Source organism: Dermochelys coriacea, chromosome 3 (genome assembly GCF_009764565.3).
Source record: "Dermochelys coriacea isolate rDerCor1 chromosome 3, rDerCor1.pri.v4, whole genome shotgun sequence".
Classification (NCBI taxonomy): domain Eukaryota; kingdom Metazoa; phylum Chordata; order Testudines; family Dermochelyidae; genus Dermochelys; species Dermochelys coriacea.
Genome location: NC_050070.1, coordinates 178,974,077 through 178,997,422, shown reverse-complemented (window position 1 = coordinate 178,997,422; position 23,346 = coordinate 178,974,077). Strand labels below are relative to the sequence as shown.

The following is a 23,346-nucleotide window of genomic DNA, read 5'->3' as shown; positions in this document are numbered from 1 at the left end:
AATTGAAAGATTCCAACTTCAACCTTGACTGACAACTGTTCCAGAGCATCGTTACATTATCACTGTGGCTAGCAGAAGTGTTAACTGTCAATACTTTGCAGGGATAAATTATGTTTTCCTGTCCTGAGAGAAAGTTTAAGAGAAAACTTCTTCATAGTATCTTAATAAAACCATTAGTGTTGCCCTGACTAGTTAAAATACTTTGAAAGGTGTTAAAACCCATTGCACTAGGTAGCAACAAGTTTTTAAACCCTTAAATAAAACCCATTAGTTTAGAAAAAAATTTTAAAAACCTTTTTAGTCTAGAAAAGGTGTTGAATGAATCACTAGAAGCTCAGTGAACAAGGAAATTCTATCTGAACCCCTTGATTTCATCATCCAAATCTCCCTGAATGGTATAAAATTCCAACATCTAGTAGTCAGATTAACAATAGTTTGAGGCTGCTAGAGCTGGGATTAATTTCCCTAACCAAGGTAAACTACAGAGGCACCAAAGCAAAATTTAGAAGCATCTCAAAATAATCCAGCCAGGTAACCAATATTAAAAGTGCATAATTCTACAGTATATTTAGACTAAACTCTTCAAGATAGGGACACTTATGTGTTTGTACAATGCTTAGCACAATAGGGCCCAGATCAAGTCCCAGAGACTACCACAATAAGACAATACGCATATAGGACTGAATAGGTCAGTGGAATCAACATTTTTGTTTAAGAAAGGTGAACAGAAATTATACAGTGAGATTTTTCAGAAAGATGTGGATGCACCCCAGACTCAAGGAATGAGCCAAATATACCATGTATGAGAGCTCACCAAGAAGCATGATGCAGCAACCTCTACTTTTCAGTCAGCAGAATTTCTAGTTTCTCGGGATTTCAAATGTCTGCCAAACAGCAAGGACTTTCACAGGCTATTTTTATAATTAGTAATGTTACACACTATAATCAGTTTTGTATTAGCTCTTAGTATCTTTGTATGACTCATCCTATTTACCATTGTGGACTGCATATGCAGCTCTCTGTGTGTTATGTGGGACCGCATCCATACAATATATACACACACACACACACACACTATCTGTATGGCCCTGAGAATGTCACATGGGCCACAGCCGCGTGCTGATTGGGGCACAAGCAGCCCACGGGTTGAGAACCACTACATTAGAGTCACTCAGGCAAAGAAGAGATTCCCATAGATGCTAAATTCCTTAAAATATCAAATTTTAACTCAACTATTTGCTTGTATATTATCAGAAAAAAAGTCATTCTGTACTCAGCCTGCGTGTGGGAAAGTCTTTCAGACAAAAAAAGAATTTAGCCTTTTTCAGTGCAAAATGGAATTCAACCTTAGCTATAGAACTGTGACTGGCACCACCATTCTTAAAACGGACACAAATCCAAAGGGTCAATATGGATCTTGGTTTGCAAGTGGCCAAAATAAAAATGAGGTTTCAGCTATAGGTGCAATCCTAAATTCATGCAAATAGTCTATGAAAATCATCTGACGTTCAAGCAACTTAGGGACAAATATTTCAGACAGATATTTAATACAACATTTTTATGAAGGAGGCTTGCTTTAAGCAAGTTCCTAGACAGCATACACTGGAGGTCTGACTTCTTCTATTAAAATAAGAGTTCTTAGAACTTTCATTCTTATACTACTCCATGTAGTTATACTACCCCTTGTTCTAAAGACATTGCGGCTAGGGTGGTCAAGCAATTAAAAAAATCAATCACGATTAATCACATTGTTAATAATAGCATACCACTTAATTAAATATTTGTGGATGTTTTCTACATTTTCAAATACACTGATTTCAGTTACAACACGGAATAGAAAATGTACAGTGCTCACTTTATATTTTTGATTAAATATTTGCACTGTAAAACAAAATATAGTATTTTTCAATTCTCCCAATACAAGTACTGTAGTGCAATCTCTATCACGGAAGTTGAAGTTACAAATATAAAATTATGTCCAAAAAAACTATTCAAAAACAAAATATAAAACTTCAGAGCCTACAAGTACCACTCAGTCTTATTTCTTGTTCAGCCAATCGCACAGTCAAACAAGTTTGTTTACATTTGCGGGAGATAATGCTGCCCACAACCTTGTTCACGATGTCACCTGAAATTGAGAACAGGACTTCGCATGTCACTGTTGTGGCCGGTGTTACAAGTTATTTACATGCCAGATGCACTAAAGATTCGTATGTCCCTTCATACACCGTTGAAGAGGATATGCCAATGACAGGTTCCACTCGATAACAATCCAAAGCAATGCGGCCCGATGCATGTTCATTTTCACCATTTGAGTCAGATGCCACCAGCAGAAAGCTGATTTTAATTTTTGATGGTTTGGGTTCTATAGTTTCCGCATCGGAGTGTGGCTCTTAAGACTTGTGAAAGCATGCTCCACACCTCATCCCTCTCAGATTTTGGAAGGCACTTCCGATTCTTAAATCTTGGGTTGAGTGCTATAGCCATCTTTAGAAATCTCACATTGGTACCTTCTTGAGTTTTGTCAAATTTGCAGTGAAAGTGGTCTTAAAACGAACACGTGCTAAGTCATCATCTGAGACTACCATCAGAGGAAATATATGGCAGAATGCAGGTAAAGCAGAGCTGGAGACATACAATTCTCCCCCAAGGAGATCAATCACAAATTTAATTAACAAGCATCATCATCATGGAAGCATATCCTGTGGAATGATGGCTGAAACATGAAGGGGTCTACGAATATTTAGCATATCTGGTATGTAAATACCTTGCAATGCTGGCTACAAAAGTCCCACGCCTGTTCTCACTTTCTGGTGAGATTTTAAATAAGAAGTGGGCAGCATTATCTCCCATAAATGTAAACAAACTTGTCTTAGCAATTGGCTGGACAAGAAATGTAGGCTCTAAATTTCATGTTTTGTTTTTGAGTGCAGTTATGTAACAAACAAAACAAAACAAAAAACAGAAATCTACATTCCTAGTGCAATCTCTTTATTGTGAAAGTGCAACTTACAATACTTGTATGAAGTGAATTGAAAAATACCATCTCTTTTGTTTATAATTTTTACAGTGCAAATATTTGTAATAAAAAATATAAAGTGAGCAGGGTACACTTTGTATACTGTTTTGTAATTGAAATCAATGTATCTGAAAATGTAGAAAAACATCCAAAAATATTTATTAAACGTCAATTGGTATTCTATTGTTTAACAGTGTGATTAATAGCAATTAATTTTTTTAATTGTGATTAATTTTTTGAATTAATTGCGTGAGTTACCTGCGATTAATCAACAGCCCTAATTGCAGCATATACAGTGTTTTATATAAGTATGTCAAGCAATATCGGCAAGGCACCATATGAAAGCCAGCCTCTGGGGCCATTTCAAAGTTAAAATCGGAATTTCCTGGCTTCCCTTTCTGTGCTTTGCAATATAATTTTAAAATATACATATACACACACAAACCTGCTATCCATCTGAGAACATGAAAGGATAACTCAGTCATTTTAGGAAGTGTCAAAAATTTCATTTGTCTGCTTATAGAAAGATTATGAACAAGATGTCACAAGGCAAACAAGTTACTTTTCAAACACATCCTCTGACCTTCAATCTGTATGTCTAGGAGGAAATAAAAGCTAACTAACTATTCACACTGAGTGGGAGTGTGCCAAAAGCTCCATGAAGTACTCCAAGGATTTTGATATTATTATTGATTTTACATAGAAGGCACTCAGATACCATGGTGATGGGCTGCAGCATAAAGCCCCAAGATAGAATGGACTATTTATGTGTGTGGAGTATTTGATCTGCATAAGTATTGATCTGCATAGTAAGCATCTATAAAAGATGGACAAGTCCCTCCACTCAGAAGGTAACATTCCTAACGGTGCGATCTAGATGTGCCATCCTATATAAGTGATCACTCGGGTGTCTAAATGTCCTGTTAACACAATGGAGGCATTTTCAGAATGGGCTGGGAGACCGGAGTATTCAAGCTGTGTACAATTTACTTTTAGATAAGAAAGTGGCTGCTGCATTTACATAGCCCAAGTCTCAAGCGTTCAAAACTGTAAAGCCTACTGTGGCTCCACGCCCCTGTAACTTGTGATATTTGATTCAGTATAAAGGATTATAACTGGGAGGGTCTAGCTTAGTGACCCGATACATTAATCCTTCTATTAGATACAAGTCGATTAGAGAAAAAAAGCCCTTTGCTCCAAGTATAATGCACCACCTAACACATTCTGTAAACAAATTTACATTATCCTCTACAGAAATCTCTAAGTGCTCGTTAGTCTATTTCCAATAAAAAGTCAACACTTCAACCTTGAAAAGGTGTTTGATAAATATATGGCTAAATATTAATATATTGGCTTAAAAAAAAAAGTGTGACCAGACTCCTATCTATAGTGTAAGGATTTGCAGTGAAGTGATCAGATGCATACCAATATGTATGTTTACCTTTCTTCTATTCTGTTCTTGTCCGTAAGTGGCTGTTTGATCCACTGATTAACCAGTCTTTGTCCTTGAGGAGTTTTGCACTTATTTAATAACCCAACCAATGATTGTGTACTGTTGACATTTTCAACAGAACTCTGGAAAGAAAAAAGTAGAAATTTTAAAAATAGAGCGCCTGGCAAAAAAAAAAAAAAAAAAAACGACTGCAGCTTGCTAGAACATTTGAGTTTTCTAGTTTTACATTTCTGACCCAATGAAATTTAGCATAATAATGGCACTTTGTGGTACTATAGGCTACAACCTTTAAACCAGGTCTGTTCAGATTATAGTACACTATCTTCAGTCTCTGGTTAGATATTAACTGCAGACCTGCCGTGTGTACCCGCACAGCTTTATATTTTTAAATGAGCTATACAAAATTCAGCCAGCAGGAAATTCACAGACACATTTAACACTCAAAAATAGCTGATACATCTGCTTCAAGGCCTTCAGCTTGGGTGGAGGGGTTTATAGTTTTGATCTCTTCTCTCTCACCCTCTCAAGCACACCTATAATTAAAATCAAACGGCTTCAAATGGAAATCCAGTCTCAGATCTGATTTCACTATCGGAGAGAGACACACCTATAGTAATGGAGAAAGTATCCAGAAGAGAGAAATGGAATTCAGCTAGGTAGAATATCAGTTTAAAATGCTGGGAAGTGAGAACCTTATGTTGGCAGAGTACAATAGCCACAGTCAACATATCGGAGAACTGTATACTACTATGAAATATCAAGCTGAGTGCAAGCAGACCCAAGACCTAACACTATTTTAAAATTAGTCATGTCAACTCCAAAATACTTTATATAACAGTTTACTTTCTTGTTATAATAGACACTGGCACTTCACATATATGAAATATTTACTCTATTGTATGTAATAGCTAAAGTGTTTGTTTAAAAATACATAACTAGTCAACTGACCGACAGAACAAATATTTGGTTTTGCATCTCTTCAAAAGTTTCCTCGCAAACTTTATTTTTCTGCACTTGCCAATCTACATTACAATTGTATGGCTCAGGCAGCATGTGGAACTACATGACATCAGCTGCGCTATGAGTCAGAAACTTCCCCCCCCCCTCACAGAGTGATCGACTCAAATTGTAAAGTATGTAAGAGCAGACTTCATAACAGATTTTCTATTTAGAAGAAACACTAGTCAAGAGAGAAAAGCCTGACATTCAAGCAGTAGTGCCATGTGGCAGACTCTTTGTTCCCAGGCTGGCAACAAACCTAAGGACAGATTAGGAAGTGCCTTACCCATAAGGCAGCAAATGCATAGGCTGTTTATTAAGTCCCATCCATTGTCTTTGGAGAGAGCCATTTCCAACTCATTTTACCTACTTAGACACACCCTGTCAATCCCAGCTCAACATGTTGCATTGTAATGTCTGTACTTTGAACCCGTTAAACTTTTACCCCAATCAGGGAGATTGCAGATTATGTATTCCTTACGCCACCCGCTCCTAAACTGAATTCCGTACCCCTTGATAATCTGTACCTTATTCCCTGATAACCAGAAACTTCTATGCCTAAACTCTGTACCGTTTTCTTTTTACTTCAACATCATCTTAATAAAATTATAGCAGCGAGAACCAGGACAAAGCTTTGAGCACCATGGGTAAAAAAGATCCCAAGAAAAATGGATTGAAGGTGCTCCCCTGATGCAAGTACAGAGAGGGAAAAAACAAAGCAGTGAAGTTCTTAATTTTGCTGTCTGAACTGCTTTGTTTTCACCCTGTAATTACTCTGGTTCTGAAGTTATAGCTAATGTATCACTTACAAGTTAAGTCTTAGAAATAGCTAAATTGTATTTAAAACACATTTTTAATCTGAAAACTGTCATATCCAAGATTCTTGTTTAGTGTGATCTAGTGTGAAATCTTCTAGGTGTTTTTCAAATCAAATCTGCTTGGTTTACAAGAAGAGAGAGGCAACTCCTCTGACATTCTGCAAATTCAACCGCAAATCTGTACGACAAGCTGCGTGTTTTGGGTGGTCACAATATTCTACAGTTGGGAGTTTGGTTAACCCCAACTATGATGCAAAAGACAAAAGAATCCATCTTGTTCTCTGAAAGATATACTGCTCTGCAATACTAACAGAAATAAGGAATATAGCAAGTAAAGCTGGCAGGAACTCAGGGTGTTCGGTTAGGGAGAAGTTGTTTCACATTTGCTTTTGTTCCAATCTGGAATTAAAGCAAAGTTACTGAAAGTTTTAGGCAAGCCACAGATCAAAATTTTATTTTGGAATAACCAAAATATGGTGTGCTCCAGCGGCAGGGGGAAAAATCAACATCAGACCCACTGTCCCGCCCTTCTCTCTCTCTCTCTCTCTCACACACACACCCCCACCCCTCTGCAGCAGCGGAATTGCACAGTAATGGTTTGCTGTGTGTCCCAGAGCAGATAAGCATGCCAGTTGTCAGAAACAGAGCTTTGAAAGGGGATATCCACATGCCTGCAGCCAAGTTCAAAACAATGACCAGAATGGCCACTTGACTTCAAGGGATTATGGGATGTTTCCGGAGGCCAATCGCAGTGCAGTAATGCAACCTGTCATCCACATTGACACCCTAGCATTTCCGCCAGGACACAGCAAGCTCTAGGATTCTTGTGGAGGAGGATTACCAGGGGCGCTCCAGGTGTGGAGTCCAGGCGCGCTACATGCCTTGCCTGTGTGAACACCTCAGGCATTAGGACACCCAGGGCTGATTTAATGTGCTCTAACTTGCAAGAGTAGCCAAGCCCCTACATTGTCATTCACTGAATCCTAGATATGAAACTCACAAGGATTCCACTGCAATAAGCCCTGGAGCTCTTGGGGCTGATGGGCTCCCTGTTTGAACGAGGATTCTCTGGTCACCAGGGTCCCTGACACTAAACTGTGAGCCTGGAGGTCATAGGACCAATTCCCAGGGTTTGCTGCCCAGAGGCAGCCCCACCATGCAGACTGCGTCAGGCTGGTGACCCCAGCACTTCCAATCTCCTGGGCCAGCTGGAAGCCCTGAGAATGCCTGGCCCGGTGTAGTCTGTATGGCAGGGCTGTCCCAAAACCTGTGGCTCTGGAACCTGATTCTAGGAATAAAAGCTCCCAGCTCCACAGCAGGGACCCTGGGAGCCCAGGCTTGAAAATGGGAGCTCAGAAGCCTTGAGTGCCAGCCTCAGCAGGGTCCCTGGAACACCGGCAAGTTTCCAATAGAAAACCTATCTGTTTCAACAAGACTTTTGCGAAATCTGTAATAGATTTGGTGAAACATTCCACTTCAGCGAATTTGCATTTTAAGGGGGGAGAGGGGGAAATGAAAAAAGCAAGCTGTGTGGGGGACTTTGAGGGAATTACACAGTATTAGAGTGGCCAAACACACAAAAAAAATAGAAACCAAAAATAAGAATCTTCAATTATGCACCACCACCACTATAAAGGATTTTTGGGGTAGTCTGTATTTCCAAGTAGCAAAGTGTATACTTTTCTGAATTAAACTGGAAGCAAGTTCATTAGTTTAAATACGTTTATTTCTTACCTGGAAAAGGTTAAGAGCTCGAACAGCTGCATTATCCAGTATCATATATTGACTGAGGTCAAAGCTAGTCAATTCAAATTGTCCAAAGTTAGATTCATCCAATAAGAGCTCTAAATACTTGATAACGGCAGACAAGGATGAAATCGCAACCTAAAGTTACAAAGGTGTGTTACAGTAAAACAAACTAGTTCTGACAACAGATGCTTTTATAGAATGACAATATCCAAGAGTAGCATCTCAGAGCCACGTCAACTTAAAAAATATCAAAAAGCAGACAAAAATTCTGATTATCTGATGAGACTTTAGCCTAAAACAGGAATTCATAATGCCCTAGGACCTTGGGTTACACTCAGGGTCATCAAACCTCTGTGGAGTTACAAAATCCAGTACATGTGAAGATAAAGCCTATGTGTCTCATGCATTTCCACAGAACTGGTTACCAGGAACCTTAGAAATCACAAAATACAAAGTATTTTAGTATATAAATACAGCATGTGCTAAATATATGTTCAAAATATTCAGAAACAAAAAAAAATTTACATTTGTTATGGCTGTTTGCCAACAAACCATAAAAAAATTAGGAAATAAAGTACATGATTAAACTTCTTGAGAAGAACGATTGGCAAGTAAGTACGTACCCTTTGCATGTGCATCTAGCTTTCAAAGCCGAGTACCTTGAAGTAGTTAGGTAGGAGATAAAGGTACTATCCCTGGCTCCCATCTCAAATCCAAATGAGACCAAAAAGGGGAATGGAATATTTTTGTGAGAAACTATTTAATACTGCATATGCTTATACAAGTGTTTAAGTCTGCATCTGTTTTCACTGAAGTACTATGGAAGAAGCTGTTACTGCTGCTCCCATGGTACCCTCACACACGTTTACTCCCTGAGCCACCCAAAAAGAACTACCCTTCTGTGTCTCTTGAGGCTGTCCAAGCAGCAGAAATAACCATACCTTTTCCTAACACATGAACAGTGACCCTACGAAACCCTCAGTGCCAACAGGCAAAGTGTTCATTGTTCTGTAACAGTAACTCTTAAGAGGCCTGACAAACTCACTATACCTAGCACACCACTTTCATGGTGCTTATCCAGATATGAGGTCATGTAAGATTAAATGAAAGCCAGAATCACACTGATCACTAAACTTATTGTGAACTGTATGTATAGATACTATGTAAAGAGGCAGGAGGGTAACACGGTGACTCTCAGGGCTGGGGACCCTGAGACCCATCACGTAGATGCCATAAAGTTGAAGAAGCCATTAATGGAACATGAGATCACCACCCCTCCCACTTGTGACCTATTGCAAAAAGTCACAAACAAATTAAGTAACCCATGCAGAATTTTACTCCTTACCACCCTTACCATTCCTAACCTGCATTATAGTCTATTGTGCCTAGCTGTGACAGGCAAGTTGGCCCTCCCATGAGATTTTTGCCTAGAAAGGTCACTGTACAGCTGCCACAGCACAAAAGACACAGGATGTTCTCACATATGCAGAGGTCAGCCATGCAGAAACTGGACTGGCTGGCCGATTCCATTTGCTATGACTAACCTAAATGTGTAATTAAAGATTTAAGGAACATTAAGTCATGGAAATGAGATAAGAAGGCACAAGGCCTGCAGTCACTCCTATTCCTTCTGGGATAGAATTCTATAATCTAATTCCAACTCTTGGGAAGGTGCCCTCTCCTGCAATGACAAGCTTCCTCCTATAAAAACGTGACTGCTTCCTTGAGAGCAAGTGTTATGCAAGTCAGCATGAGGGCACATGTGTTGTCACGCAGCTATGCCCAATTTCTTAAAGAGCTTTGAATGTCACATCAGGACCTTAAAATGGGATTCTATTCCATGGGGAACCAAAACAGAGAGCATTAATTTAGAGGTCTCTATGATAAGTTTCAGACCATAGGAATAAGTACCTAAAACCACTTATAAACCCATGAAGAAGAGTAGGATTCAATAACCATCTTATGTACAGAACTGTAAATGCACAATGGCAAATTTAAAGCTACTTTTCATTTATGCTTTAGTAGTTCCTAGTAATAGTGGGGTTTCCTTTAAAAAGTGACCATTAAAGAATCAACTACAAGGTGATGTAGTTTCAGTAGTCAGGGAAAGGTTTAAAAGAATCTTACAGACTTCAAGCTTCCCCTCTAAACAATTGGCATTACGAAAGCCATGACACCAGTACAGTGAAATCAAAGTTATACACTATTGCTATATCTCATTTAAAAAGTATTGTTCACATTTTGGTGGTGCTCAAATATGCCAGATATTGGACAAACAGAAAGGCAGTCTGCGTCCTGAAGAGTTTACAGTCCCATTAACAAACAAAGTCAGGAAGAAAGGAATATAGTAAAAGCAGAGTGGTCAGTCAACAACTGACAGTGTTCCATTTTTAAAAAAATACGCATTATCAATTGCTACTCTATCTACAGCAGCTACAAGTTACTCACCTGTTTTTCTATCTCTGGTAATGTTGCACTAGTCACTTGCTCTTCCTTTTTTGATTTTAGCAAGCGGTTGAGATCCTGCACAGTATCTTTTGTTGTGAATTCAGCCTTTTTTCGGTCTGTAATCATGATTCCTCCTCTTTGAATGATCTGTTGTGTATAAGTTATAGTAAGTCATTTCCAGTTCTCAAGAGAGTGAAAGAACTACTGAGAGTAGTCTCAAAGACAAGTTGTTAATCTGTATTCAACTGTTAGACTATACAGGGGGACGTAAGATAGGTTTTTACTTTAACGGTATGTCTACATTACAAAATTATGTTGACTTAAATTATGTCACTGTACAGCCACTGCAGTAATTAAATCACTTTATTCCTGGGGGAATTCTGCGCCACTGCATGCATGCAGAATTCATGTCCCCTGAAGATTTCTTTGCTTCCCCGCAGAGAAATGGCTCTCTCACAGAGAAGCAAAGGGAAGTCACAGGAGCAGTCACACCCCCCACTCCTCCCTCAGCAGTGAGGGTGCGTCATTCTTGGGACCCGGAGCAGCCGGTGGAGATGTCAATCACTACAGGTCTGGGGTAACCTTGGCTTGTGGCTCCTACCCTGCACCAGGCTGAGCTGCTAGTCCCAGCTGGGCTGGAGGAGGACAGGACTTCCTCTTCCCCTGCAAGGAGCTGCCAAGGCTGGTTCAGACCCACCCCCAGAAACCTCCCCAGCTGCAGCAAGCTCCATACCCCACCCACTTCCTGCCCCCAACCTTCCTCAGTTGCAGGGGAGGGGTCACTTTGCAGGGAGCTATGCCCCTGTCTGCCCAACCCCTGTGCATGTGGACCCCCCCACCCATATCCATACCCTGGTCGAGCCTCACACCCCGTACCCAGAACCCTTCCACCAAGCCTCACACACCTGGACCCCCCACCACCGAGTCTCAGCCCCGCAAGCTCCACCCAACATCCCCCCCCTCCGCCACAACCTCCCAGAAAGCCCCTGTGCATCCAGATCCCCCTGGCACCCACACCTCCCACCAAGCTGCCCACATCCACATTTTCCCCCACACAGAACTCTCAACCCACACATGGATTCCCCCATACTTGGATCCTGTAGGATGATCTCCCACCTCTGTGCAGCCAGGGGCCTGTGCTCCCGACTGCCATGCTGGAGCCACATTTATTTATTGACAAATAAAATGTGCAAAATTTTTTTTTTGGAGGGGGGGGCGCAAAATTCCCTCAGAAGTACATACTTTTGCATGTCCCCACTACACTCCATGTGTTATTGGTGCATGTCCCCACCAGGAGTGCTTACACCAATTTAATTGTCAGTGTTGGGCAATAGTCTATGTAAGCCAATAGTCTATGTAAGGACAATGTCTATACAGACACTGCGTCGACCTAACTATATCAACCTAACCACTACGCCTCTCACGCAGGTTGAATTATTAAGTTGGCATAGTGGGTATTATATCAGCAAGAGCAACATTTTAGTTTAGACACTTAGAATTACGTTGACATGAGCTGCCTTGCGCAGATCTAACTCTAGAGCGTAGACCAGGATTATCAGTATCTTTTGTTGTTGATTACATGTTATCATCCAGAATTCCCTCAAGTTAATTTATTAATCCTGTTCATTTCCTAGCCTTTATCGATCTTAGTTCACAACTTATTTCAGAGCTTTTTCTTCCCATTCTCAATTAATACAAATATAAATCAGTCAGTCCACATATTCACCCCACTTACGTGTCGCAGTTTTCCCATATCTCCAGAAGTCTCTCCTCCTGGTAGCACACATTCCTTAGGTCCAATTTGAACCAGCAGAGCTTCAAGGTTTGAGAACTGATCATTATCTGGAAACTCACAGACACCCAGCTTCCTGAGCGTAGTGTCAACATACCCAACTCCAACTATTCTTTGTCCATCAGCAGTATATAGCTTAACACCCACAACACCAATGGCAGTCGACATGTCATTATTGCCAAAGAGAATTTCCTCAAACTGGGCAAGGTTACCTGGAGAACCCTATTTGAGAAAGAAAACTTAGAACAGCACTACAATTTTTTTCTAATCTCTTGCAGAACAAACACTGTCAAGGTTAGTAGAACAAATTGGGGATTTTTTGCATTTCAGTGAAATCAGCACCCTAAGACTTCTCAAACTTTAAAATCAGTCTGAAATAGAAATAAAAGCAAATATGATAACTAACTACATAAATTTGTATCCAATAAAATTCATTCCCAATGCAATTGGATTCCCAAACTATATTGAAATCTGAAATTGCTTTTAAAGTAAGACAACGGGAGTGAGGTAATATCTTTTACTGGACCAACTTCTGTTAGTGAGAGCCACAAGCTTCTGAATACACACAGAGCTCTTCTGTAGATCTCTTTCAGGCTCCGTGTAAGCTCAAAACCTTGCATCTCACCAACAGAAGTTGGTCCAATAAAAGACATTACCTTACCCACCTTGTGTGTCTACTATCCTGGGACCAACACAACTACAACACTGCATTCAAACTAAGATTAATTTGAACTACCTTTCTAGTCTCAAATTATGTTACTCTAATCCAGAAGTGTCAAAACACCCAGCCTGTAATTTGTGGACCACAGGACATTCAGATTCTACAGTTTTAGCTTTTGATTTAAAAAAATTTCTTGTCCTAATGGTTGCAAAGAAAGCCTAAATGTGATTAATACAATGTTGTCTTTGGAGTGTGAGGATAGAAACATTTTGACACCTGTAGTATAGTGATTTTTTGATGCTGTAAAACATAGTAATATAATATGCTGTATATACATGCTTTTTTTTTTTTTTTAAAGACACAAAGGGACAAATGAAATACTGCATGCTCACAGTACATAAAATGGACAGGGTTCTAACTTTTCAAACTATTAAGACTATACTTGCAGGAAAAAAATATGAATTTAAACCACTAGCTATATAGTAAGGCAGTTGTCCTGAAGCTCCCCCTAGAGCATCATATGGCACACCTGCAGTGCAGGATCCAGCCACCCTGGAGTAGCAGGGAAATGCAGCGACATACAGAAAAAAAAAATGGACATACACCTCCACCTCCCCACAATCATATGGCCAACTGGAGGCACTGAAAGTCTGTAAGGAAGTTTGAAACTGGATGAATAGAAGCATAGTAAACATCTGCATTTTTTCCACTTCAATCATATATGGAGATAGAAAATTGTACCTTGTATGCCAAATACCAGTCATTCTCTTTGGTAGATTTACTTCCTGCTTTGTTCTTGTAAATTTCAACTCTGTACTGACGAACCAGAAGTAAGTCTCTCAGAAAAGATTCAAAGTTCATTTTACTAAGCACAACACTCTCGAGTTTCTGATTTCCTACAGGAAGAGGAAAAGTGAATAAAATATTTGCAAGATAAACGTAGCTATTGGTTTTCTTACATATATTCTGTAATTGAGAGCTCTGCAAAGGATAAATTTAATAACCTTTAGAGGATACAGTTATTTTGACAAGCAAGGAAGAAGCACGCACAAATTCCAAGAACCAAAATAAAAACATCTCACTTAGTTGTAAAGAGTATGCAGATTTCCAAGTGTTAAGAACAGATACAGATTCTGTAGAAAACTTGATTGACCCAGAAAGAAATCAAATCAATTTCAAAAATTTTCACTAATCTATAAAATTGATTTACTTTTCCCTTTTGATATGGGTTTTACCCTCAGATTTACTAGTATGTCTTTCACACTACACAATAGACTTACTGAGCAAGGACAGTGGAAACAAGCTACAGTTTTCTCTTCAGGGGAGTACTACTAATAATAACTCATCTCCATCAACCAACTCATGAAAAAGGTCTGTTATCCACATTAATTCAAGGGACAGCCTCCTACTATATAGTGACCTGAATTCTGCCACAATAAAAAAAATGAAATAAAATAGAAGAGTTAAGAGCATGTACATTAACTTAAAAAAACCTGTACATCACCATAAAGCCCACTAGCCTAAGGAAACTATGTGTAGCTGACAAAATTCTTGGTTTCACTCTTAAGTCCACCAAATTTGAAGCTTTTCTCTCCTTTTTGTATCTTTAATAAGTATACCACCCACTTATCCTACAAATCTTACAACTATAGCAGGATTTTAGATGGTTGAGTTCTGAATGAAGAAAACAAATAGCCATACAAATGAGTTACATTCGAATCAGAGGAAATGGAAACACACACTGTTAAGCTCTCTCTCTGCCAATGCAGGATTGCTCATACAACATGATGTTTAGTATTTTGTTCAGTCTGATTTTAAAATAATTAGAAGAGGTTATCAGCACATGACAAATGTGTGAATAAAATTTTACATGTCACCTTCATTCAAAATAAAAGTTATACTTTAGGGCATTTGAATACTATAGCTGATACTCAAGAGTTAAGTTTTGGTTAAGTTTAAACCTGGAACTAAGGAAGAATATAAATGCATGCATGCATGTTTAATATCTTCTGGATTTGAATCTTTATGAGCTTTAGAATTTGTAATACACTGTCAAGATCAGTAAGTCTTTGCAGTGCAAATAAAAAAAAAAAAAAATCAAAGTTTAGCCATGTATTACAGAACAATGTTTTCCCTCTTGATACAAATGAGGGAAAAATTACTATCACTATTGTGACTGTGCCATTCAGATTTATTTTACCGAATGTGAACTAGTAATATTACACTGTACAGTAACTCCTCACTTAACATTGTAGTGATGTTCCCGAAAAATGTGACTAAGTGAAACGATGTTAAGCGAATCAATTTCCCCATAATAATTAATGTAAATGGGGGGGGGTTAGGATCCAGGGAAATTTTTTTTTTTTTGCCAGACAAAAAGGCATTATATACATTTTAAACAAGCAATTTAATACTACAATCATCATTGCTGAGTATGAAGCTTGGTTGAGGTGGTGGAGTCAGAGAGTGGAAGAAGGTGGATTGTCTGGCTGCTCCTCTTGCTGAACTCGAAAAAACATCTAGAAATTATTGTTTTGCTTCCCTCCTGCCCCCCCCCTTTTTTTTAAATGAATGACAAAGTTCCTGTGCATTTCACAGACTTTCATGGGAGCAGGGCCAGGTTCTGTGCATCTCTATGCCACTTCTCCCTCTTGCTCCCACGAAGCAGGCGCTGGAACGCTATTCCTGTAACTTGCTTTGGGCGGGCTGCCGCCCTCTGTGTTCTTACCTCCCTCCAGCCAAGGGGGGAGCAGATAAAACGTTATTTATTCTGTAGCAAGACAGTAAGGTAGGGCCTCTGCTGTGCACCACCCGCAGCTGCTTTGCAGGCAGCTGGTGGTGTCGCAAGCACTTGGTGTAGAGCCCTACTCCTGAGCAGGGCCGTCGGGCCACAAAGCAACAGTGAATCGCTGGGGTGGGGTGGGGGTGTAGCGTGCACCTGCTGTGTGTTTACAAACTTACTGTACGTACAGTACTATAGTTGGGAGGTGCCCCTGCTTTACCCCGCACAGGCACAGCCCACTGGCACTCGAGACAAAGGTGCGGTAGGCTAAGAGAAGCACGTTGCACAGCAGCAGCTTCCCCTACTCTGCAAGCACCAGGGACGGAGGGCTCAACCCTCGGCCCGCCCACTCCACCCTTCCCCAAACCCCCACCCTTAACCCGCCTCTTCTTTCCCCCCACCTTTACACCGCATGCTGTGTCCTCACTCCCCCCCCCCCGGGGCAATCAGCTGTTTGCGGTGTTTAGGAGGCAGGAAGGAGTGGGGGAGGAGCGAGGACTTGGCGCATAGGCTCCCCCTCCCTCCTCCTGCCCAGGGCAACTAGCTGGTTTGCGGGGTTCAGGAGGCAGGGGAGGGAGGGGGAGCCTGCGCACCAAGTCCTCCCTCCTCCCCCCGGCCTCCTAAATGCTGCAAGCCAGCTGACTGCCACGGGCAGGAGACAGGGGAGGAGGGGGAAGGCACTGATCCACAGGATTTGCCGGTGGGCGGGAGGCACTGGGGCGGGGAGCCGCATAGGGAGGCTGCCAGCTGTGGAGAAAGCAGGCAGCCAAACAACATAATAGTGGAGCATTGCACAACTTTAAATGAGCATGTTCCCTAATTGATCAATAACGAAACAACGTTAACTGGGATGACTTTAAATGAGGAGTTACTGTACTTAAAGCAATTCCTGATCAAGCACAATACTAAGGCCCGGTCTATAATGCACAGTTTTGTCAGCAAAAGGCAGCTTTTGGTAATGAAACAGTAGAGGTTTACACACTGCAATGCCACTGTCGGCAACAAAGCAGAGCCACCTCAAAGAGTCATAGGGCTTTTTACACAAAAGTTTTGACACCAAAGTGCCTGTATAGACACCACACTTTATTTTATTGCTGTAATTGGCCTCAAGAGGGTGTCCCACAATTCCCCTCCCGACCGCTCTGGTCAGCAGTTCCAGCACTGCTGCCCTACAGCCAGTAAAGCAACTGTCCACCCCTCCTCCTTTAAAGCCCTGGGAATTTTTGAAATTCAACATGCTGTTTGCTCGGCATGGAGAGCCCACATCACATCTTCCCAGCTGACCTTGTTCCACACAGCAGACACTCTCCCACTTGGACCACTGCGGAGCTGCTGGATCTCGGGAGAGGAGGTTGTGCAGTCCCAGCTGTGCTCCAGCCATAGGAATTTCAATTCCTACGGGCAGATTTCATGAAGCTTGGGCAAAAAGAGCTATGATTGGGACATGCTACAATATAGAGCAATGACCAAGGAGCTGAGACATGTACCAGAAGGCGAGGGAAGCAAACCACCACTCCGGTGCTGTGCCCCAGACCTGCCATTTTTATAAGGAGTTGGATGCTATCTTCGGCGGCGACCCCACCTTCACCACCAGTAGCCCCATGGATGAGAGGAGACCCCTGGTAATTGGTTTTGCTTTGTGAAGCACGGAGGTGGGTTGAGGGCATAGAAATGTACAAGGCTAGCTGTATTTCTGCGTGCTGGATATTCCCCTGTGCAGCTAAGCAGTATGGCAGAACTAGGTGCTGATGCACACTGAGATTTCATGGGAATCCTCCGGAGATCTCTAGGAAACTTTCCTGGATGTACTCGCCAATCCTCTGCCAAAGGTTCCTTGGCAGAGCTTCTGTGTTCCTTCCCCCATTGAAGGAAATTTTCCCATGCCATTCTGCAAACACTTGCGCAGGGACAAAAGCAGCACACAGGCAAGCGGCATAGGGACCGGGACGGAATCTGCAAGTGTGTAATAGATGCACGCTTGCTCACTCTCAGGAGTGAGGTATCTGCTACAATGACCCCCGTCTGTGGAAAAGGGTGTGAAATTTAGAATATTGTCCCTAGTCAACTGCACTGCGACCCTTTCATATTGATTTTCTCCTGATGTAGAATGTCCCTCCCCCTGGGGTAAATTCACCATGCTGGTCAGTGAGGAAGTGATTTGTGTGTTAGTAGAGGTGTATTTTACTGTACTGTTTCAATCCTCTGCATGTACTTAATCATGCTTCTGTGTATTGTTCTTTGTGCTCTGGCCTTCCAAGGCACCCTGTACACACCAGCAGAGCACCTCCAATAGATAAGAAAGCACCCAAGATGGAGAAAAGAAGAGACATTCCAGGAGGTCATGCAATGCTCATATGCAAAAAACAGGGAACACAGGCAGTGGAGGGAAATCAAAAGGCAGGACAGAAAAGAATATGAGGCTTACAACAGGGATGCAATAGAGAGGATGATAAAAGTTATGGAGAAGCAAACCAAGATGCTACCATCCTTCATAATGCTCCAAAATGAGCAGATGCCTGTCTGTCCTCCCCATCAGCATATTCAGAACTTTTTCCCATGACTTCTCCAAACTCCACCCATGAATTCCTTTTCGCTGTCTGGGACTTCTTGCTTTCCCACTCACTCCACCCCCCCCCCCAGACATCTTTTCAAATGATAGCTGGACTTATGCACAGCTCTGAAAGTCGGCCCTCCTCTGATACCTCCTCTCCCCACAGCAATTGTGGGTGGTGCTGTATTTTTTTGTGCAAGAAAAGCAAAGGGTTTTTTTTTTATATGAACTCTGTTTCCTGCAGATTGTGATAACACATGGCAGCAACAAACAAAAAAGCAGTTAAATCATTAGTTTATATTGAATCATAGGCCAAAAAAATCACAAGTTCCTCCTTGCAAAACTTGATTTCATTAAGCATTGTAGTCCAGAACATAGCAACATACATTACTGATTCTCATCTTCGAAGTGTTGCCTCAAAGTCTCCCTGATTCGAACTGTCTCCTGTTGTGAGCCCTTCTAATAGCCCTAGTATCTGGCTGCTCAAAAGCAGCAATCCACCCCTGAGCAAACTTTTCCTCCTTACCGTCACAAATATTGGGCAACGTGCAACACGCAACTACGATCGTGGAAATATTATCTTCATTGAGGTCTAACTTGCCATAAAGGCATCACCGGCGCACCTTTAATCTGCCAAACACACATTCCATGGTCATCCTGAAGCTACTGAACCTATTGTTGAATTGCTCCTTATTGCTCTTTAGGTTTCCCATGTAAGGCTTCATGAGCCATGGCATTAAGGGGTATACCAGGTCTCCCAGAATCACTATGGGCATTTCAACATCTCCTACTGTAATCTTCTTTTCTGGAAAGAAAGCCCCAGCTTGCTACTTTCTGTACAGGCTGGTGCTCCCAAAGATATATGCGTCATGCACCTTTCCAGACCACCCCGTATTGAGGTCAGTGAAATGCCCACAGTGATCCACAAGTGCCTGCAACACCATGGACAAGTACCTCTTACTATTGATGTACTTTGTCACAAGGTTGTCCGGTGCCAAAATTACAAAGTGTGCATCATATATTGCTCCTCCACAGTTAGGGAAACCCATCTGCAAAGCGTCACGGTCTTTCATAGCAAGATGCAATTAATGGCCTTGCACACTTGTGTTAACACAGCCCCAACAGTTGACTGCCCAACTCCAAATTGATTTGCAACCAACTGGTAGCAGTCTGGAGTCGCTAGCTTCCACACTGTGATCACCATGCACTTCTCCACCGAGAGCAGCTCTCATTTGGTAACCCTGCGCCGCAGGGCTAGGGCGAACTCAGCACACAGTTCCAAGAAGGTGGCTTTCCTCAACCAAAAGTTGTGCAGATATGGCTCGTTATCCCAGACTTGCATAACAATGCCATCCCACCACGCAGTGCTGTGTTCCCCTGCCCAAAAGCAACAGTCCACCGTGTTCAGTGGTTCCGTGAATGCCAAAAGTTATGTGGTATTGCTTCTATCCATGGCACACAGCAGGTCAGGCAACTGTGAATCCTGCTCAGATCAGAACTTCACAATTAACTGCACTGCCGTTCGCAATGTGCTACTGAGAGCTAGAAGAGCATTTGATAGCAGTGCAGGATCCATTCTTTCAGACAGATGGCGGGGCGAGCAGAAAACAAGCAACATTAAAAAAATGCCTTGAGCCAAAGACAGAAGCACATGGAATGCTGGGATGGAAAGCAGTGCATCATGGGACACTGAGCCCAGACTCATGATGTGCTGCAATCCACTCTGCCTTCCCACAAGGTCTAGCGGCAGAAGGCAGACAGCTGAACTGTGGGATAGCTACCCATCGTGCATTACTCTCACTGTTGATGCTACTGCCCCAACTGCGGATGTACTCTGCTGACAAAGGAAGACAGTGTGAACACGCAACAATGATTTTTTTTTTTAGCACTTTTTTGATCGTCAACCAAACTTTCAGTAAAAAAAACCGTCAGTGTAGACATGGCCTAAATTTTCCTCTCACATTGCAGCATTTTTCTGGATATCATTCTCTTTGGGCTTATCTAGATGCTCACAATATAAGTAACACAGGAAGGAAACGGAAAAAAAATTATGCACTTATATAATTAACATGCTAAATTCATTGCTGCAAGGCATTACTTGGCAAACAGCCTAATGCAATTCACAAACGGGAATTCAGTTACAGTCACTAGAGACAACAGTACCTGGACTGCACTATGCCTCAAAGCATGTTGGTTAGTTATTACAATTGGGGGAGGGGGGAAGACATTAAAAATATTGCCAATCATGGTTTAACATTGCACTACACAATTGGCTGGATACATTAGGAACGATTTAATTCCAAGTGTCCTATCACCCTAGGATTATGGGAAAGGCAAAGAGGAGTGCTTACATGAATTTAGGACAAAGTTTTCTTGCTTGGGTATCTAAAGTTAAACACCTAAAGCAGTGGTATCCAACCTTTAAACATTTTATTTCAAATAGGTCAGGTGCCACACAATAATTTAGGGGAAGTCTGTCCCATTACACTTACTTTGCAGACCTAGGGGAACTGGAACCACCCACAAATGGCTCAGATTAGGGAAATTCCAAGCATGCGTAGAGCCAGTACAGCAATTTTCAACATCCCTTCCCACAACCCTGGGTGCAAGGCTGGGGGGAGCGTGTCATACTTTGGCTATTCCTAGCTGACCCGCGGTCCACTGTGGAAATACCCAGTGAGCACAAGTTACAGCAACCCAGAGATCTATAAATGCATCCGATGAAGTGGGTTCTAGCCCATGAAAGATTATGCCCAAATAAATCTCTTAGTCTTTAAACTGCCACCAGACTCCTTGTTGTTTTTGTGGATACAGACTAACACAGCTACCCCCCAATACTTGAGTCCTATAAATAAGCACTTATTGGTCTAAAACAAGTGCTTAGACTTTTAATGTCAATGTGTGTGACTAATATGAATACAGGTTTGGAACCAGGGCCCACAAGATCTTTCAGAAGTGTTTTAAACCTAAATGAACATAATTAAACCACAAGTCTTATCCCCTTAAGCAACCATACAAGAGATTTTCATTCCTGAACCCAAAGCATCAATACATTTCTTGCTTAGAGCCAGCCCCCAACACATTGCTCTCATTTCTCCAACTAATCTGTCCAGTCCTGTATTTCCTCAGTTGTACTTTTAAATGGGGGTCACTGCATACGTGGTTTGTTAAATGTGTAATCTGAGATTTCACTCAATTTAATAAATTCACCAGAAGCAACGCATGGCAGAAACGGTGAAGAGGCTTACTCTGCAATATGGCAACATGCAGTTAAATAAAAAAGTGATCTGATGATTACAGTACTGTATAATGCTAACTAACAAATTTTCACTGTTGTAATGATTATCTAGTCCCCAATACTGACACAGCAAAAATGTGTGGTCCTGTTGAAACTTCCTAAATAGTTAAAAATGCATACATAACTGAAGTCACACTTTCTGCTCACTCTCTTACAGAGAGTCCCTCAAATGTCAACCACGACCCAGAATCCTATGCACCAGCAGCAGGCGTGTTCAAATCTGGGGCCTTGGCAGCTAATCAGAAGGTTCTGGAGCACATTTAAGAGCCAAAAACAAACCCACGCCTGACGAGAAGGGGGCACGTTCACTTAATCTGTGAGGTGCCGGGAGGGACGCACAGTGCTACAGTAACAACATAACGATAACAAATGGGTATGTAAAAAGAAAAGGAGGACTTGTGGCACCTTAGAGACTAACCAATTTATTAGAGCATAAGCTTTCGTGAGCTACAGCTCACTTCATCGGATGCATCACATCGATGAAGTGAGCTGTAGCTCACGAAAGCTTATGCTCTAATAAATTTGTTAGTCTCTAAGGTGCCACAAGTACTCCTTTTCTTTTTGCGAATACAGACTAACACGGCTGCTACTCTGAAAAATGGGTATGTAGGAGTTGTGCGGCCAGCAGAGAACAGCCCAGGACTGACCTGGGGGCAAGCATTAGGCAGGACACCCACCCCCACGTCCTTTCACAGTCACCCTGTGAGCAGCGCCCGCACGGGGAGACTCTACGGCTGAGCCCAGCACATCCTAACCTATGGCTACAGTCACACACAAGACCCCAGCGTCCCCAAGCACAGGGACACCCACCCTGCCCCCCAGCCCTTGGCCCAAGCGGCCCCCCGGAGATTACCCCCCCCCGGCCGGCTGCCGCCCCGACCCGCACAGCGCCGCCCTGCCGGGCCCCCGCCGCCGGACCCCCGCCAGTACCTGGGCCCCCCGCCAGCAGCCGGATGACGCCGCGGGTGCGGAAGAGCTCGCGGGCGGCCAGCAGCGCGTCCCCGCCGTGCACCGTGTAATGCTCGCCGCGCTCGAAGAAGCGCACGGTGGTGTCGGGCTTGGCGGGCAGCGCCAGCACCGCGCGCACGAACCCGCCCTCGGCGCTCGAGCCCTCCGGCCACAGCGACTCCCCCGCGGACACAGGCGCCGCCGCCGCCGCCGCCGCCATGCTGCAATCTCCCGCCAGCGCCAGCGCCAGCGCCGCCCCCGGCCGCCGCCCGGCTCCGCCAATCACCGCGCGGCCGGCACGTACGTCGCCCGCGTGCCGCGTTCTGTCCCCGGGGCGGGCGGAGCTTCCGCCGATCCACGTGCTCCGGCCGCTCAGCGATCAAAGGGGAGGAGCCCTGGTCGGCTCCGTGTTATCCTGCGGCAGCCGCCGGGGGCGGGGCTGGCTCCCGCAGGGAGGGTTTTGCCGGGACCGTAGTGCGGGGGCGCCGCCCGGGTTGGCGCTGCTCCCCGCTTGCTTATCCCCCATCCCTCCCCGCCCCGGTACCTCTGGCCCTGCTGCCATAGAAGCACCTTCTTGCCAAGTGTTGCCCAGCCCCCAGCAAGCCGAGGGCCCCCGTTTGTGCCCAGGAGATCCTTTCGTGCCTGGCACCCCCACTTCCTGAGACCCGGGAGACCTCAGGTCAGCACAAGAACAAATGGGTATAAACTGGCCACCAGGAAGTTTACACTTGAAATTAGCAAAAAGAAAAGGAGTACTTGTGGCACCTTAGAGACAATTTGTTAGTCTCTAAGGTGCCACAAGTACTCCTTTTCTTTTTGCGAATACAG

General features: G+C 42.9%; 1 protein-coding gene across 3 annotated transcripts in view; it reads right to left on the bottom strand.

The window, feature by feature from the left end:
• The window catches only part of MSH2 (mutS homolog 2), a 94,437-nt gene extending 71,548 nt beyond the window's left edge, over positions 1–22,889 (bottom strand). The window contains exons 1-6 of one of the 3 annotated variants that reach the window (XM_043511901.1): positions 22,501–22,889; positions 13,681–13,835; positions 12,222–12,500; positions 10,487–10,633; positions 8,031–8,173; positions 4,461–4,601 (exon numbers count right to left, since the gene is read on the bottom strand). In XM_043511901.1, coding sequence (XP_043367836.1) covers positions 4,461–4,601; positions 8,031–8,173; positions 10,487–10,633; positions 12,222–12,500; positions 13,681–13,835; positions 22,501–22,738 — 1,103 coding nt within the window. In that variant the 5' untranslated portion in view covers positions 22,739–22,889. Of the gene's footprint in view, positions 1–4,460; positions 4,602–8,023; positions 8,174–10,486; positions 10,634–12,221; positions 12,501–13,680; positions 13,836–22,500 lie in introns of all 3 variants that reach the window. The other 2 variants (XM_043511902.1, XM_038396906.2) reach the window with 2 other exon arrangements.
• Between the last annotated feature and the right edge of the window lie 457 nt (positions 22,890–23,346).